Here is a 16783-nt window from a genome sequence, read left to right as displayed (position 1 = left end):
TCTTGGAAATTGTGCTGGACTGGTTGGATATGTGTATGCAGCACATGATTAATGGGTATTGTTTTAACCTAGTCTGCGCCAGTCAAGAACTGATTTAATGCATTAGATTAGTGGCTAGCGAATCAGAAACTTCGATTAACCGCTCCCATTGCACCTTCACCAGGGAATATTATATTAATTCACTTACTGGCAGACAATCAACTTAAATTCAAGGTCTTGGATATTCCCGTCTTTCTAACTGGGCAACAGTATAAACTAGGAGGAAGAAAAGCAATTAGAGGTAGGTGAAACTTTTTTTTGAACTCAATTGAATTAACTCATGTCAACCCAACTGAGCATCTGATTTCTACCTAATCTAACCTTCTAGAAACCCATTGATATACCTGTTTAGGAAGAAATCAAGATCAAAGAAATCAGGAATGTAACAGATATTTTTATCCTAAAGTAAGCAGGGAAAGAGAATCATACAAGCAAGTCACATAATTGCCTGATTAGGAAGTTCAAATAGAGGGGGAGACGGGAGACACGAGAAAAAGCGGTTTGGAGTCAGTTCAAAGCGCTTTTTTTTGGCTGACGACTCAGATATAATATCGGTTAGATGACAGACATCTTGCCTCTGCAGAACTAACCTCTCTGACGAGTTTTATGTCGTTGTCTTCTTCTTCTTCTTCTTCTTCTTCTTCTTCTTCTTTATAGAAAGAAAAAGAAAAAACCAAATACAACTGTTTAATCCTCACTAATGTAACCTTTGTTTTAGCTCCGCTTCTTACAAACTGTTCAAAGCCGGCATATTAACATTATCTAATTATCTACAGAAATCGCGCTCCTTGGCATCACACCATTCGTAGAATTGACTGGCCATATGCTGAGCTAGTGGCTACGTGAGTCAGTCTATGCATTATATCTATGTATACTCGGGAGGATAGAGAATGAGAGAGAGTCTCATGTGCCTGTCTGTCATGTTAGCCTTGCTGATATTATATCTAACCATCAGAAGAAGAACCTGAGCAGACAACTTGCATTAATTAAAGGCTCTTTGGGCAGGTCTTGTATACAATGGCTTCAAAAAAGTTTCCCTGTGTTCTGGTCAAAAATGCATATTTTGGACACAATTTATTTAAAAAAAGAGAAAGAAAGAAAGAAAGAAAAAACTATTACATATAGAGTGGTGATTTTAGAATAGATGTTTAGGTAGCAAACTAGTTAAAGTATTGTTTTCTCATACATATATTGCAAATTCCCTTATGTAAAGCCTATAATATCTTTTTTTAAGGATACATTTCATCCAAACTTCCTAAATAATTGATACCTAGATATCGACGCCTTAATATTTTAAGTAAAAATCATATAGTCCCGACAAAGACGATAAAGCAATTGAATCCTGACCGGAACTAGAACTCCCAGTATGAAACGAAAAAGACAATGATGGTCAGAAGAGATCAGGAAAAATATCAAGAGGATAAATAAGAAAACAGGCTGATTGTACAAACATAAGCCCAAAACAAAACCTGGCCGATCTGCTTCAATCTCCTTCCTTTTGCGTCGGATATTTTCTTGATTCACAGTGAGATGACTACAACCTAGAACTCCTAGGCGCTGACAAAATTAGTTAAACTATATTTTTCATATATATGAAATTTACTTCTCTACATCCAGAAACAGCTATTTTTCTAAAGATGCAGTTGATCCAAAACTTCATAAAAAATTTGTATCTAAATTTCAACCGCTTAATATTAATTATTTTAAGGAAAAATAATTTAGAATATTTCACTTATATATAAAAATACTTTTAGTAAAAAGGATTGATTTAACCTGTGGGCTAATTATTTATTTTTAAAGTATAAAAATTGTAATAAAATTTGTGGTAAGTTTATAGATAAAAATCTCGTAATCATGATAATTTAATGAACATGCGTGTCTATAAAACATTTAAGTTCATTTTTTCCCTAATTGAAATATATTTTGCTAATAGCTTTATTGTATATTTTGCGGAGAAATGAAATTGCAAAATATGCAGGTTTTGGAGGAACATGGGCTCATGCCGGAAACTTCTTAAATACTGCTGTATCTCTATAGATAGATGTAGATAGTCCAGTCCTTAAATTTTCGAGCTGTTGAATGAAAAGTATCTGTTTGTTTGTTCTGGCTTGACGTGCTTACTGGTTAGGTAGGCTCAGTATGTAACTACTCTAGTCTCTCTCTTGATATCGTCGAACGAACGAACAATCTCTGCTCTAATCCAGCTAAGAAACTTCCCGACTCGTTCTGATTGTACCAGAGAATTTTTCTTTTTTTTTTCCTTCTTTTATTTTTTTCTTTTCTTCTTTTCCTCTTTTTTTCTTTTTTTTTCTTGTTTTTTTCGAGGTTCATATCATCAAAATTGATAATGTCCTGAGGAACGGCGTGTTCCCTCACCAGCGTGTCCGCGAACCAGCTTCGATTTGTACCAAATCCTTACAAGAACGGCGCCACGGAGTTGGATCCGAGCTGCACTTCTTCCAGCACATCCAGTCTGTGTTCCGCTGTTTCGAAGAAATTAGCTGCTCAACGGCTGGCTTGATCGTGGTCAGGTTTTCGAAGTCGATGAAAAGTAAGGCGAGATCTCCAAGCCACATTTGTCTTGATCTCTCAGATAACTTGTTTCCGTCTCAGGATGCCACGTATTAGATACTTTTGCCCTTTTCCTTGCTTTGCCAGCTGCCACTCAATGACTGAATACAGTTGTCTTCTCACTGCGATGGACACCTGCAGCATCGGCAAGAAAGAGGGTGAGATGGTTGAGAAGTTGGAATTGAACGGATCCAGTCTGGGTTCTCTACTTTCCCGTCGATCAGGATATTCCTTCTTCTTGAAGAAGTTGGGTTACAACTCTACGTAGTACAAGCGTCCAATCCCATCCACTTCTACTTCTGATCTGTATGTTTGACATTCCCGAATCAGGAGAAAATTGTAATTAGCGCTTCAATCCGCGGGAGGTGCCGTTCCTTCTGTCTATTATGATGACGGACTCAAATCCTGTCCAACTAATAAAACGTGGTCTATATAGAAACTATAAACTGAAACACATAGGGGAAGGATCGATACAATATTTTTTCAAAAAAAAAAATAAAAGTAAAAAATCAAAATAGAAAATTAAAATAAAAAAATAAAAAAAAAATAACAAGATAAATGGGGTAAATCGTTCTTATCTAAAGAACCAAGCAATGAGCTTATAGAAACTCCCCAATCTGATCTACCGATAGGCGCATAAATAAGCGTAAATAGTGATGCAAGATTGCTTGGCAGATATTTAGCTACAAGACTTGCAGGTAGAAAATCCCTGTTCTATGCCAGTCCCTTTTACCTACTGTAAGATCTTTATTATCTACTATCCATATGGTCTGCCTACCTCCATGGAGCACAGGATCTCTTACCATATGCAAATCCTTTGCCAATTTATATCTCTTAACGAGTGTGGTCAGATTGGATGGATTTGGTATAGTAGCTTATCTAATTGCAGTCTGTACTGTACCAAAATCATTTCTATGACAGGTCTTGACAGGCACAATTGATAGCATTATCTGTACTATATATAATTCGTGTTTGTGTATCGCGCGCGAACTGCGGATGGGGACTACGAAGTTCACAACTCGCCTTGCACCATCCAAAAATAAAACTTGTTCCAGTTAATAGAGATAAGACCAGCAGAAGCTCTCCACTCGCTACGTCAAAACATTGGCCTGGAGCTGCCACGTCATGGGTCAGTTGCTTCACTCCAGATGGGGCATGTTTGCGTTGTTGACCGCTTGTCTGGCGATGTTTGGATCGAGAAAGAGACGGTTTGTCGATCGGGCTTCTGATTGGTCGGTGCTTACGCCTAGCGCGCCTTGGCTAAATTAGGTAGTCAGCTCTGCTGTCAGCTGTAGATAGCTTCAACAATCAAGCACGCCTTAGCTCAACAGCTTCAAGCTCCATTTCTTTGTCCATCCTCTCCATCAGTTCGAGACATTGCCCCTCAGTCTTCACAGGATGATCCTTGATTTCGACATCGATCGCATTGCTCATTGGAATCGTCTGTCTCATGCAAAAATGATCTCATATAGATACGTAGATCTTCGCTGGCACTGCTCGTGTCCGGGTATTCTCGCCGTGCTATCTGTCATCTGACGCAGGGCCTAGGGCTGCCTGGATGCTTCCCAGGCATAAAGCCACGTCGCCCGCCACCTCGTCCTGCAACCCACGATTCTTCTGCTTCTTCTTCTTCCTCCCTCATGCCCCGGGGGCTCACGTAATTAAGATTATCTGGTCTCGTCTCACAGAAACCAACACGTTGTTTGCGCTGTTTGCAAAACTGGGCCATAGCTGCTGGTTCAGCAAGGCCTGGCTTAAGGCCATGGAATCATGGATTCTGTGAGTCCCGAGACAACGCCATTTATTGCATGGGAAAAGGAATCTAATCTAACCAAGATTGCCCGACAGTCGAATCCTCCGCATCGCTGATCCCTGGCCCAGAATCAGCGACATGGAAAGGGGAGTCAACAACGTACAAGACACCCCTCCTCTCCGCCAGAGCAACCCGGAACTGGAGCAAAAAGACCGCATTCTCCAGCGGAGGAATGCCGATCTCGTGCAGACGAACCGGGAGCTCGAGCAGAAGAACAGCCGTCTCTCCGACCAAATTCGGCAGCTCAAGCGGAGGAACAAGGAACTGCAGCAGCAGAACTTTGCTCTCCACGCGCGGTTGGACAAGCAATTAGAGGTGATCCAAGAGACCAGCAAGAAACTGGGTGAAGCGGAGGAGAAACTCCAGCGTCTGCCCAAGCTGGAAAGGGAGGTCATGGAACGGCTAAATCGGAAGGCGGAGGTCGTGATGCAAAGGATTAATGAACTCGAGGCGATGGTGAAGCAGTGATGTGGGAACAGACTATTTTTTTTTCCCTTGTGTTTCTTGTCTATTTATTAGGGCGTTTTGGGATATTTCGGGTATTTGGGATATACTGTCATATGGGACGGGGCAGATTGTACAGTATTTAACGAAATTCATGACGATTTTCAACAGGAATACACTTCCTAAATAAGGAGACAGGGCAGATACCCTCTGCAAGAATATCTCTCTCCATCAGCCATTGGATAGATAGCTGAGACTTCACCAGTCTGGCGAGAAACTGGCCTAAGATGAGGAAAGATATTGCCATCTGCAAAATATTGAAAATATCGTAAGTCCTCGCCTGGTCTGTGACATGTCGTTCCTCCAACAGAAAATAACATTATGGAAAGACCGAATACGAAAGCGAATTGACGAGCTAGGGGCGATTCATACTGATGTGTTGATGTCCGTGTTCGATCCTGGGCTATATAGGAGGTGATAGATCCTAATAAAAGTCTAGCCAGACAGAACACATACTATACTATCGGTAAAGGCGATATGATTTGATTAGGTCATCAAGTTAAATTCATGCATCCCACAAAGTGAAAAGCAGCAAGCTAGAATTTAGACCAAGCGATTCTTTTGATGGAGGAGTACATAAGGATGACGAATGGACGTCAACGAGAAGGATTCTCTTACAAGGATTACCTGTCAGAAAGGTATGCGAGCTTACAAATTATTTAATAGAAGCTGGGCCATATTTCTAACGTGAAAAGTCCCTGGCATATATAGACTAGATATTTCCTCCTTTGCATGTAAGCCTTGTATTCCCGTTCGTTCTCTCCCATTGTGAGTCATTGCTGCCTGTTCTACCAGAAGTGGCATTTATCTCATGCTGAAATGCTAATTGCAAATTGCTTTTCCTCTTCTCTTCTCTTCGCTTCTCTTTCCTTCCCTCTGGTGGATCATTCGAGTTTGACCTGCAATTGAGGAATCGAGGGAAATCCAATTAAGGGATTCTTCCAGAAGACAATACGGCGTTCGATCCAGGTTGAACATCATTGACTGGAGATATTGTAGACAGGAGTCATCGACCGGGAGATTGTTAAGGCTAAATGATGCTGTCTGAGTCAGTTGGCCGGGGTGCAATTGAAATACCCACTTCCCCAAACCCGATACCCCATACCCCAGACTCTAGTCTGGGACTAATATGGGGTACGGAGACCTCCTCTTCTCTAAGCACCCTGCCTTCCCAGACTCCAGTTCGAGCCAATAGTTTATCCACAGGATGTGTCCTATATACCCCTCCCCCCCCCCCTCATCAACAGTCATGTCGCTTCCTGGTCGAGATACCTTTGCTATCCCTAACCGTGACCGCATGAAGCGTCGCGAGGTCTCGAACAATGGCTCGGTATCTTGGACTGCGAGGAGAAAGACTGGCCGCTGCTCGCATCGTGCTGGTCGTCCTTCCTGCCTTCCTCCTGTTCGGCTATAATCAGTCCTCTCTCGGTGGCGTTCTTGCTTTCACTTCTTTTACCAGAACGTTTCCCCAAATCGATACTGCGACTACTACCGGCACTATCAAAGCCCATAACGCAGATGTCCAAGGTGTATGCATAACGAAATATCTCTCCTCTGGACACTAGGCTGACAAGTCTGTGCAAAAAAGACTGTCGTTGCTATCTACACGCTTGGCTGTCTCTTCGGGGCACTTTCTTGCACCGCCATCGGCAATCGTATTGGCCGAAGAAAGACACTGGTGATAAGCGCTCTCATCGCGAGCATCGGTCTGGTGCTACAGGCCTCATCCTATGGACTGCCGCAGATGATCGTGGGCCGACTCGTCTCTGGCTTTGGGGTTGGCAGCGTTAACACCATCGTCCCAGTCTGGCAATCGGAGACCTCAAAACCGAAAAGTCGGGGTAAACACGTCGTCATTCTCGGCTCCTTCATCGCCACGGGCATCGCAGCGGCAGCGTGGGTCAACTATGGCTTGTCTTTTGCACAGGACAGCTCAGTCAGCTGGCGCTTGCCCCTGGCGATGCCGCTCCTCTTCACATCCATTTTGATGATTTCTGCATTCTGCTTCCCAGAGTCACCCAGATGGCTCATCCAGAAGCAGCGGATGGAGGAAGCCAGAGCGGTCCTGTCGATCCTGGAAGATCGCTCAGTGGATGATGATAGTCTCATCCGAGAGATTAACCTGATCCAGCAAGCCTGCGAGGCCGAGAGGCACGACGAGGCCGGCTTCCGGACACTTTTCACCACAGGCCGCCAGCGTCTCTTCTACAGAACCGTGCTGGCCTTCCTCGTGAATTTCAACGCGCAGATGACAGGCGCCAATGTTATTTCGTACTACGCCACGACCATTTTCAGCGAGTCCCTTGGCTTTCCGAGCCACAGCTCCTCGCTCCTCGCGGCCGGTGTGTTGACATGGAAGATCGTTACGGCGTCGTTTGCCTTCCTCACTGTCGATCGCTTTGGCCGGAAGCTGCTGTTCATGGTGTCGGGACTGGGCATGAGCGTGTCGATGATCTGTCTCGCAATCTGTGTGTCTCACATCAGCGCTCCGGCGGCGGGCAAGGCGGCTGTGTTTTTCCTCTTTCTGTATATGAGTTTCTTCCCGCTGGGCTTTCTCGGCGCGAATTTCTTATATTCGGCTGAGATCTCGCCGCAGCATTTACGAGTACACATCGCTGCTGTCGGGACTGCGGTTAGTTAGATACAAACATCCTACCCTACATGTGTGTGTGTGTTTGACTGACAAGGAGCACAGACACACTGGCTCTTCAATTTTGTAATCGCCGAGATCACGCCCATCTGTTTCAACAATATCGGATATCGGACCTATATCATCTATGCGGTGACGGGGGCTTTTGTGCTGCCTACCGTCTACTTCCTTTTCCCGGAGACGAGCGGTTGGTCGCTCGAGGAGATCGGACAGATCTTTGAACGGCCGCAACATTGGTGGCACGCGCCAAGAGCCGCTGCTGCTGGTCGTCAGCCACTACATCTTGGCCCTGTGCAGGATGCCGAAGATGATGATGTGGAGAAGGGAGAAGCCATTCATATTCCTTAACTGGAATACATGTACGACAACGTGAAGATTCGGACATATCGAAGAATGGACGCTAGGAGATCAACAAGAATTGAGGACTCCGTCTGTTGTAGGGACTATAGTAAAATCTTATACTATGTACTAAGATCAGTAATATATCTTAGGTTATACTTATTCGACTCAGTCGTGCTAGCTCGCTCATACTGACCTACCCCATGCTCAGTGAGCTTAAGCCTGAGGTCTGTGTGATCAGTGAATGATCAAGACGGAAACGAAATTCTCTCTGTCATCGCACTTTTCCGTTAAATCAGCAGGTATGGAATGGCAATAGCAAATAGCAGCCTGAATAGGTCAAACCCTCTGCACAGCGACTAGGCACCTACATTGTTAACGCGTCTGTTCTACACCGCTCATTTAAATTTATTTACAAGTTCGTGTACCCTGACCCTGCACAGCGGAAATACCGCTTAGCTAACGGATGAGGGCTGTCAGAGCCGTCTCATTAATGGATAGAAGCGAGTTCCAAACACCATACCACCTGGGTCTATCTATAACTAAACATTGTTCGATAAAGTCCTTTATTATGTAACACGCATTCCTCAAGATGAGGTCTTTTCCTGATTCGAAAAAGTATATTCGTCCGGATGTTGTATATACTGTTGGTCATTTTCTAGAACGAGTAAATTGGCTGACCTGGTAAATCTATGCTAGTTATCATATTGATCATATAGTATTATTTCCTATCTTATTTATGTTTCTATTTATGTACTCACCTTTTTTTGTTTGTATTTCCCCATTTACTTCTTCCTTTTTGCCTCCTTTTTTTGCCTTTTTTTTTTCTTTTTCTTTCCTTTTCAGTACGGAGTACGGAGTCCATGTAGGCATGTCAGACCAACTTATTAAATTAATAAATCTGCATAACCGCATAGCTCGTATATTGAATCATATCTCCTAAAAACCCCCGCGAATAAATGATTAGCCAGTTTAGTAACTAAGACCTCATCCTAAACTTAGTATGTAGTAACCATCCAACCCGCAAGAATGTAAAAACACTCGACGTAGTTAGGTGGTCTCCTTACCCCAATCGACAGTCAAAAGTGAGCTGATAACAGCCTTACGAGCTGTCTAGCCTCGCTGGACAGTGTTTGTTCAAGATTTACATGAATCATCGCTGCTAAGCCAAGCCCGCTAGGGCGCCTGACTGGATGACACCTGACCAACCATATTTAAATCTATGAGCTGGAACCTGGTACAGTATATCGACCTATTTGGACGCCTTAGCTTATGTTAGCTAGTGAGACAGTCTCGCATACGTGGATTGTTTTATTTTACTGTATTTTCTTTTTCTAAGCCTTGTGACTTTACGTTGTATCTACTCCACACCGATGTCTCAGCTACCCAACGGAAAGGATCTGCACTGCATATAAACATGGATGTACTGAATGTGCTATCCCCGCATTTTCCTCAGCTGCATTTCTATCTTCCCGATCAAAGGTCAGGTCTCAGATGCTGTGGCTTGGCGGGGGGTAATAGTATTGAGTCCCTTTGACAGTAATTCGCTATGTTGCCTCCTCACGTGGCCGATGTTATGTCTAGAACAAAAAAAGACAGAGAGTCTGGAATGCTTCGAAAGATCAGTCATCTACTAGTCCAATACTACTGTAGCATCATACCAACAAGTATCACTGTTAGGTCTGCTGTCTGAAAGTTTCCGTTTAGGGAAAATGAATCAGTCATTCCAACACTCGGATATAGAACTCTATTATTGCGTTGAATCTGACTATCCCTTGATTCAACCACAAATAAGATTAGAACAGTGCAGAACATACTTTATCCCCACACCGCAAGGCGTGCCGTACACCGCCATCTGGAATACGAACCTGAACCTGGAAGATGATGGAGTTGAGGCACTGATATCTAAATATAGTGATTCGACTCGTGGACATATGGCGCCTTTAAACTGCTACTTGCTTGGATCAGAACTATATAAAGGTGACTATGGCTCTACTGACCTGTGTCTATCAATTTCAAGCAACCACCTCCTATCGAATACAGCAATCATCACTCAATCACTCAATCAATCCATCAATCGATTCTGAACTTCAGTACCGACCTGATAAAACACACACAAATCACCCCATAAACATAACATCATGCGCTTCTCCGGTATCACCCTCATCACCGCCGCCGCCAGTCTCGCCCGCCTGGCTAGCGCCGTCGGCAACGCGACTGTCATCAACAACTGCGCAAACGACATCTACCTCTGGTCCGTCGACTCGACGATCGGCCCGGAGCAGACCGTCGCCGCAGGCCAGTCTTACACGGAGCAGATCCACACAGACCCGATTTCGGGCGGCGTAGCGATCAAGCTGACGCTCACCGCGGACGGGATGTACAATGGCAGTCCGCAGACGGACTTTGCGTACACACTGCAGGATACCCAGGTCTGGTATGACCTGTCGGATGTCTATGGTGACCCGTTCGCTGGCAAGTCGGTTGCGCTGGTGCCGTCGGATACGTCGTGCCAGAGCATCGTCTGGTCGGATGGTGTGCCGCCGGCGGGCAACCCGACTACGGTCTGCGAGTCGGGGACGGATCTTGTCTTGACGGTGTGCTAGCTGCATAGCAGTACTATTACCTGGAGGGGGAGTTGAAGTGTGCGTACGGTATGTACTGATATCATCAAGGGTTGATGTTGTACTGGATATATACTCATGCGTTCTTCCAGAAGGAGATATAAATAATTGAATGGGGATGTTTCACTCATTATCATGGAGGAAGGCAAATTTGCGTTGGAGGATGATGGGGTTTATTGCATTAGAAACTATGAATGATTCGAGTTTGAGATGACAGATGGATTGCATCTCGAGTTTGATTTTATATTTATCTGCTAGTAAAATCCGGGTTAATGAAAAGACCATAAACGTGGGATCCTAGAATGTCCATGCAAGTAGCACTGGGTATTTATTTAATAAGTCTCGTCGCTATCCTTTTGCAGGCATGGGAAAATGACGTCCTCACAAGATGCCTCTCCCTGGGCTATCGCAGAACCTCAGCCAACGCTAACAGAATGGTAAATCTATGCCGACGCATAGGATGCCTTCCTCTGCTTCTGCTGGGAGATCGCAACTTGACCCAAACATGCTGGTATGTTTAAGGAATGCGTGCGACAGGCTTGTCGATCCTTTTTTTTTTTATCAAGTTTATTTCTTTATTCCTTGAACCAGCCAACGGTTTGAACCCCATCTAGGGGTAGGAGGCAGCTGTCAGGGCGCAGATAGAAAGCTCGAGATGAATAAATCTTCGCTTTGCCTGACTTTGTCTTCTGTATTCAACAAAGTTCTCGTTGTATAAATTTCGACATGTCTCTCTGAAATGATAGCGAATGATAGCGATCGAATATTATTTGTATCACCCCATTTACTCACTTTATAAGTGACCGGCCGTACCTGATTTCTACTGTAGCCATCTCGATAAGACTGGAAGAGGTGGAGAAATATTGCCGATGCTGGTCGTGCCTGCTGCTCAAGACACGATTGGAAGTGGGGGAATTAAGAGATATCTAGCCCTGCAAAAACTACCAACGATAGCAACAAAGAGGAGAGACCTAAATAAAAACACAAGACATGAACAATGAACACGGCCCGATCCCGTGCGATCTGTCTGTAAATGCTAGCAAGGTCAAAAATGCCTTTGTAAGATCCACGTGTCTGGCCACGTGGGCATGTATCCATGGTTATTAGTGGCGATACGGTAGATTGCTTACGAAAAAGGCATCCCATAGCAATATTATCTGTCCATCTAGCATGTGAATTACATATAGAGAAGTCTTTTTTCGGTTCTTTTTAATTGATTTGCTTACTTTGTTTATTCTCTTCCCATCTAAACTCCTACCGTAAGGTTTAAGTGACTCGTAATTTGACAGATGCACCGGCAGATCGTCATTACATACAATTCGTGTGTAGTGCGTCGAATCCGATGATTCACGCTGCCTCCGACCCTGTCTAAAACAAGAACAGAAGCGGTAGCTACAGAGGGACATACTCTATACTGTCAATCGTGGTGAGCATAGTGTACAATATAATTAGTTTGATAGGATGGAATTGGATTACATGCACCTTGACAAATTCCACATATAAGGAAGCCTGCTTGCATATGCCAAGAGAGAAAACGGGAGAAATCAATAAATGGAGTGTACTCTACTTGTCTATCTGAGAACAATGAAAGAAAATGAAGGGAAAAAAAAAAGTGCTATTATTCTTCACTTAGCAAGCACTATATAGAAGAAGAGTATTCAGAAAGAATTCACAAATGAGAATGGAATCGAATCGAATGTATGTCGAATATCCAAAAGTCGGGACAGTTATTTAGACAGTGATTTTGCCATGGTCATGACCCAGTAGAAACATCAAGGTAATGTACCACTACCAGTAAACTCCTGATTGAAGTCCTCTACAGCAGGCTGTTGATGCTGATGGGGGTGCAGCCCAGGTTCAGGTTGACGAGGCCGATCTAAAACCATAATTAGCCATCAAAGACAGGATACAATCGGGATATGACAGCTTACCTGTGGGTTGTTCTCACAGCAGGCAGTCACACCGCTGGAGCACTTGTTGCCGTTGGCAAGATCCAGGACAGAAGTCGTGATCGGGGTGCCTGTATTGTCAGTTAGACAGATCTTGTTATAGTGGTGAGATGCATGTGTACGTACAGGTCAGACCAACTTGGCCCTTGCTGCTGGCCTCCTGGTGGTCGACGCCCGCAGCGGACAGGCGCTGGACAACAGTGGGGTTGTTGATATCAGAGACAGTCTCACAGCAGTGCAGCTGCGTGTTGGAGGAGCACTGTTGGTTTGACACCTCCTGCTTCTTCGGATGAGGTTGGACCTCAGGAGCAGGGGCAGGGGCAGGAGCTGGAACTGGAACTGGAATAGGAGCCGGAGCCGGAGTCGGAACAGGAGCAGGAGTAGGAACCTCCGGAGCTGGAGCTGGCACTGGAGCAGGGCAGGCCTCTTGCCGAACGACGACAGTCTCGACGGGGACTGCAGAGACAGCAGCCGCGAAGAGGACAGCAGAAACGCAAACGAGGTTGAAACGCATTTTGACAGAAGTTGAAATTAATTATAGTTGATATCGAGGATATAAACCCGAGAAGAAAAGACTCGAAAGAGTGTTGAGAGTTGGTCTCAAGAAAAGAAAGTATTGTACAGTACTAAAATAGGTAATCAGCTGGTGATTTGATTGCGATGTGTGATGATGATGGAAAGACTCACTTGAACGCCGGGTAGTTGGAGGTTTATATACACTTGATGCTCGAGTGATGACGATATGGTAGATTCATAGATGGGCTCGAGTTGGATAGCCGATTACGAATCATGTAAGGAGATCCCTAGCTTTGCAGGTTCCTAAGAGATGTCGCTGAGAAAGCCACACCAGCGCCCATCCTCAGGTGCAGCAAGGAGATCCATCTGCTGCGGACGCAGCAGCCACTCAACTCGAGTCAATTACTGCGTGAGTCGTTCTTTTTGACAAGGAGAATCTGATCAATTCAAGGGCTTATCTTCACCCTTTTGAGAAAAGTCGTCAACTTGTAATTGCATCTTGTCTCCTGTGAAAGAAGTCGTCTCCAATATTGAAGGGATTGCCAGAGGTTATCGACAGTTGTACTGTAATCAAATCGCTGTACAACAGGATATCATAATACAACATACACGGAAAATCTATCTGATGCTGTCTCTCATTATTTTTTGACACATTGGGCGCCACAAAGTGAGATGAGGCGTACTTACTGTATTTGCATACTGTGGGGATTTTCTTGACCCGCCAGTTCGGGGAGCAATCGGTTATCCCTGCCGAACTTTCATCCTAATAATGATAACAACCGCCCAGAATAAATTAATAAATTTGCCATCAAACCAATAGCTAGTCAAGCTTAGGATGTAGTTCTGGGCAGTTCTACTCCGTACCTGGCAGCTTGCCGCATGGGGAAGCGATAGTGCGGTGGATAGGGCTGCAAGGGGCACCCGCATCTCCCCATCGATTATCAGATCGGTGTGACTGGTCCGATCAATCATCACCAGCGCCACTGCAATAATAGTGTCACCACTTCCTGCCTGATATATGTCCGCTGGGCTGGTTGACTGTCACTACTGACGATTATGAGTTGCGTCTCCTGCCTGCCCTAGAGCTGCTTACGATTATTTTTATTCTCCCTTTTTCGGTCGAATGCAATGATATGTATTGTATGTACCTTACTACAGTGTCTTACTTTTCTCTGCCTGTTCGCCACTGCAGCAGTGGACTGTAAACCCTGTCTTCCAGTCGGAAATGGGCCGACTGCATACAGCGGAAATTGAATTGACAGAGAATACGCCGCAACAAATGCTGTCTAAGTATGGAGCGATAGAGGAAAGGAATTGGTCACAAGCGATTCTGGCTTTTCTATGATTTTCAGTTTTAGGTTCAGTTGTTTCTATTCACCGCTCCATTGAGTACAGTATCTATCATTATCCCTGTTATAATAAAAAAGCTTCTTTGACTCATGTACTGTACATGTAAACTTTCGGCATCGATATTGAATGGGACATGATTGCCTTTCCCTTCTCTGTTTAGATGTTGATAGCGACGCTCTCGAATCTGTTGCCGCTAGCCCATAATGGATCGAGACAGGAGATAAGCAGAAGAAGTGAACTGCACGGCTCGTCAAATTAGCTGAAGTAAGATTCTATAGTATAGTATGGTGATCTCGCATAAATATAAATATAACAACAATAAATAGCTAATATTTAATAAAATTTAAAAATGCCTAGTTCATCAGCGCATTACATCATTAGATAGTATTATATAATATTTTAAAGAAAGATATATCATTATTGTATTTATATAGTACGAGGCTATGAGCTTTATAAGGTTTTTTCTTTCTTAAAAAAAAATAAGGCCGGGGTGGCGGGGTGAAAGTTCTAGTTATAGGATAAATATTATTCAAAAATTTTAAATATGGATAGGTTAACTAAATGAACATAACTTACATTTCCATAATCGATTATAAACATAAGAATAAATTATAGCGGTGAAGACGAGTAAGTTACATGAATCAGAGAAGATGCCTAAAAATATAAATCGCTGAACCCAACAAGTTCATTCTTTATAAAAGTACACACTCACTCGACAACTAACACGCTAAACCAGAAAAAATAAGTTTTATTTAAATTCTTTTTATCTAGTGATTCCTTTTCTTATATAATTCTGTTGAGAAATAGTCTCTGCAGTAAAATGGAGCGGTCCGCAAGGTGACGGATATTTCTGCGGAGGGACTGTAGCTCGCTCACTAGCTATCACCTCATCAAAGAGGTTCAGAAGTGACAGTACATACATTACATCAAAGTGGACTGAAACTGTGCTGAATATTAATCAATATCGTCGGAGTGTGAAGAAGGAACTCTCTTCGACTGTCGTAAGGAGTCAAATGATTACTCAATGAACTCTAGCACAGAGAACAAACTTTTTCGCTTACGCGGAATTCTTCGGAGGAGATATAAGTACGAAAACACTTCTTCTCACTAGCAATGCTTCACCCCTCAAGATGGATTTATTTAGGATCATCAAGCATCGTCATGTTGATAATCAACACAATCATCAACAAGAGACAGCGTCAGGATTTTTTTTTTCTTAAGAATAAAAAGAAAGAAAGAAAGAAAGAAAACCATCAGACACGTCCACGACTAATCGAATCAAATTTAAGAATATTAACTACAAAAGCACCCGCCACATTATATCCGCTGAATAGAAAACATCCAGTCTGCAAGCAACCAAGCAAGCGAGACCTATCCTATCTATCGACAAGGCCGGGAGAAACCAATATCCATCCACGAAGGAAAAGAAATCAAGTAAAGCATGTAACATGATCATACGACTAGAGATCCCGCTTACAGCTGCAAGGCGACAGCGGCAAGAGCGCCCAGAGCAACCGTCAACCCAGAGAGCTGGAAGTGATCTGCTGCGCCGGTGAAAGGCGTCAGAGTCGAACTCGGCGTAGGAGAGGGCTTGCTCCAGCCTCCGGTCGGAGCGACGGCACCGCTGGACGCAGCAACCCACGCCGAAGACGAAGGCACGCTGACAGGGTAGGTGGTGAAGCTCTGCGGGACAACGCCGCTGGGCGTCACCGAAGGAGGCACGGCAACAGAGGATACCGGACCGCCTGGGTTAACGCTGGGGGAGACAGTAACGGACGCAGATGGCGTGGAGACAGGCGCGGATGACTCAGGAGTTGGGACTTCAGAGCTGCTGGCAGCAGGAACTGGGGGCGCAGTGGGCGTCTCAACCGGGATGCTTGACTCTCCAGGAGGTGTGACAGTCACCGGAGAAGTAGGAATGATGGCAGGAACAGACGGGGTGACAGGGACAGTAGGAACGCTGGGCTCCGACGAAGAACCACTTCCGCTGTGGGAGTAGCAGTCTACCTCGCCCAGCACGGCCAGACACAGGTTGATGGGAATGTCGATGAGACCGCCAGGAGCGACGGCCTTCTGGTTGCATTCCGCCTCTCCAAGAACAGCAAGGCAAATGTTGATGGGGACACTGATCAGAGAACCGCCATTGCCGGCGGCAGTACTGGCCTGGTTGCATCGTGCCTCTCCCAGCGCAGCAAGGCAAGTGTTCAGCGGCACGCTGATCAGACCGCCGGGTGCTGAGGTCTGCTGCTTGCAAGCAACATCGCCGAGGACGGCGGCACACAGACCGATGGGGATGCTGATCAAGCTTTCGGCCTGTGATATGTCAGTCACGTCGTTCGTAGTCAACAAGTCGAGGAAGATATCATCTCACCGAGGCAGAAGCCACGAGGGCGAGGCCAGAGGCTATAACAGGAATGGAGGAGCGCAT

The 16783-nt window shown here is 44.7% G+C and overlaps 5 protein-coding genes across 5 annotated transcripts; 3 read left to right on the top strand and 2 right to left on the bottom strand.

Annotated features, from left to right (window-relative positions):
• Window positions 1-4168: 4168 nt before the first annotated feature.
• VTN77DRAFT_8771 (uncharacterized protein) lies at window positions 4169-4891 on the top strand (the record flags this gene model as incomplete). The annotated part of the gene is made up of 2 exons (XM_069425305.1): window positions 4169-4389; window positions 4459-4891. 2 exons carry the CDS (start codon window positions 4169-4171, stop codon window positions 4889-4891), a joined length of 654 nt encoding a protein of 217 aa, XP_069274338.1.
• Window positions 4892-6671: 1780 nt separating this feature from the next.
• On the top strand, window positions 6672-7925 carry VTN77DRAFT_8770 (uncharacterized protein; the record flags this gene model as incomplete). The annotated part of the gene is made up of 2 exons (XM_069425304.1): window positions 6672-7559; window positions 7623-7925. 2 exons carry the CDS (start codon window positions 6672-6674, stop codon window positions 7923-7925), a joined length of 1191 nt encoding a protein of 396 aa, XP_069274337.1.
• A 2132-nt stretch (window positions 7926-10057) lies between these two features.
• Window positions 10058-10522, top strand: VTN77DRAFT_8769 (uncharacterized protein; the record flags this gene model as incomplete). The annotated part of the gene is made up of 1 exon (XM_069425302.1): window positions 10058-10522. One exon carries the CDS (start codon window positions 10058-10060, stop codon window positions 10520-10522), a length of 465 nt encoding a protein of 154 aa, XP_069274336.1.
• Window positions 10523-12356: 1834 nt separating this feature from the next.
• On the bottom strand, window positions 12357-13003 carry VTN77DRAFT_8768 (uncharacterized protein; the record flags this gene model as incomplete). Its single annotated transcript, XM_069425301.1, has 3 exons — window positions 12357-12416; window positions 12472-12560; window positions 12616-13003. 3 exons carry the CDS (start codon window positions 13001-13003, stop codon window positions 12357-12359), a joined length of 537 nt encoding a protein of 178 aa, XP_069274335.1.
• A 2825-nt stretch (window positions 13004-15828) lies between these two features.
• VTN77DRAFT_8767 (uncharacterized protein) lies at window positions 15829-16783 on the bottom strand (the record flags this gene model as incomplete). The annotated part of the gene is made up of 2 exons (XM_069425300.1): window positions 15829-16668; window positions 16727-16783. 2 exons carry the CDS (start codon window positions 16781-16783, stop codon window positions 15829-15831), a joined length of 897 nt encoding a protein of 298 aa, XP_069274334.1.

Source organism: Rasamsonia byssochlamydoides, assembly GCF_041956645.1.
Source record: "Rasamsonia byssochlamydoides strain NRRL 3658 unplaced genomic scaffold VTN77scaffold_78, whole genome shotgun sequence".
NCBI classification, from domain to species: domain Eukaryota; kingdom Fungi; phylum Ascomycota; class Eurotiomycetes; order Eurotiales; family Trichocomaceae; genus Rasamsonia; species Rasamsonia byssochlamydoides.
Note: the sequence above shows the minus strand (reverse complement) of the source record. Positions and strands in the feature narration are given on the sequence as shown.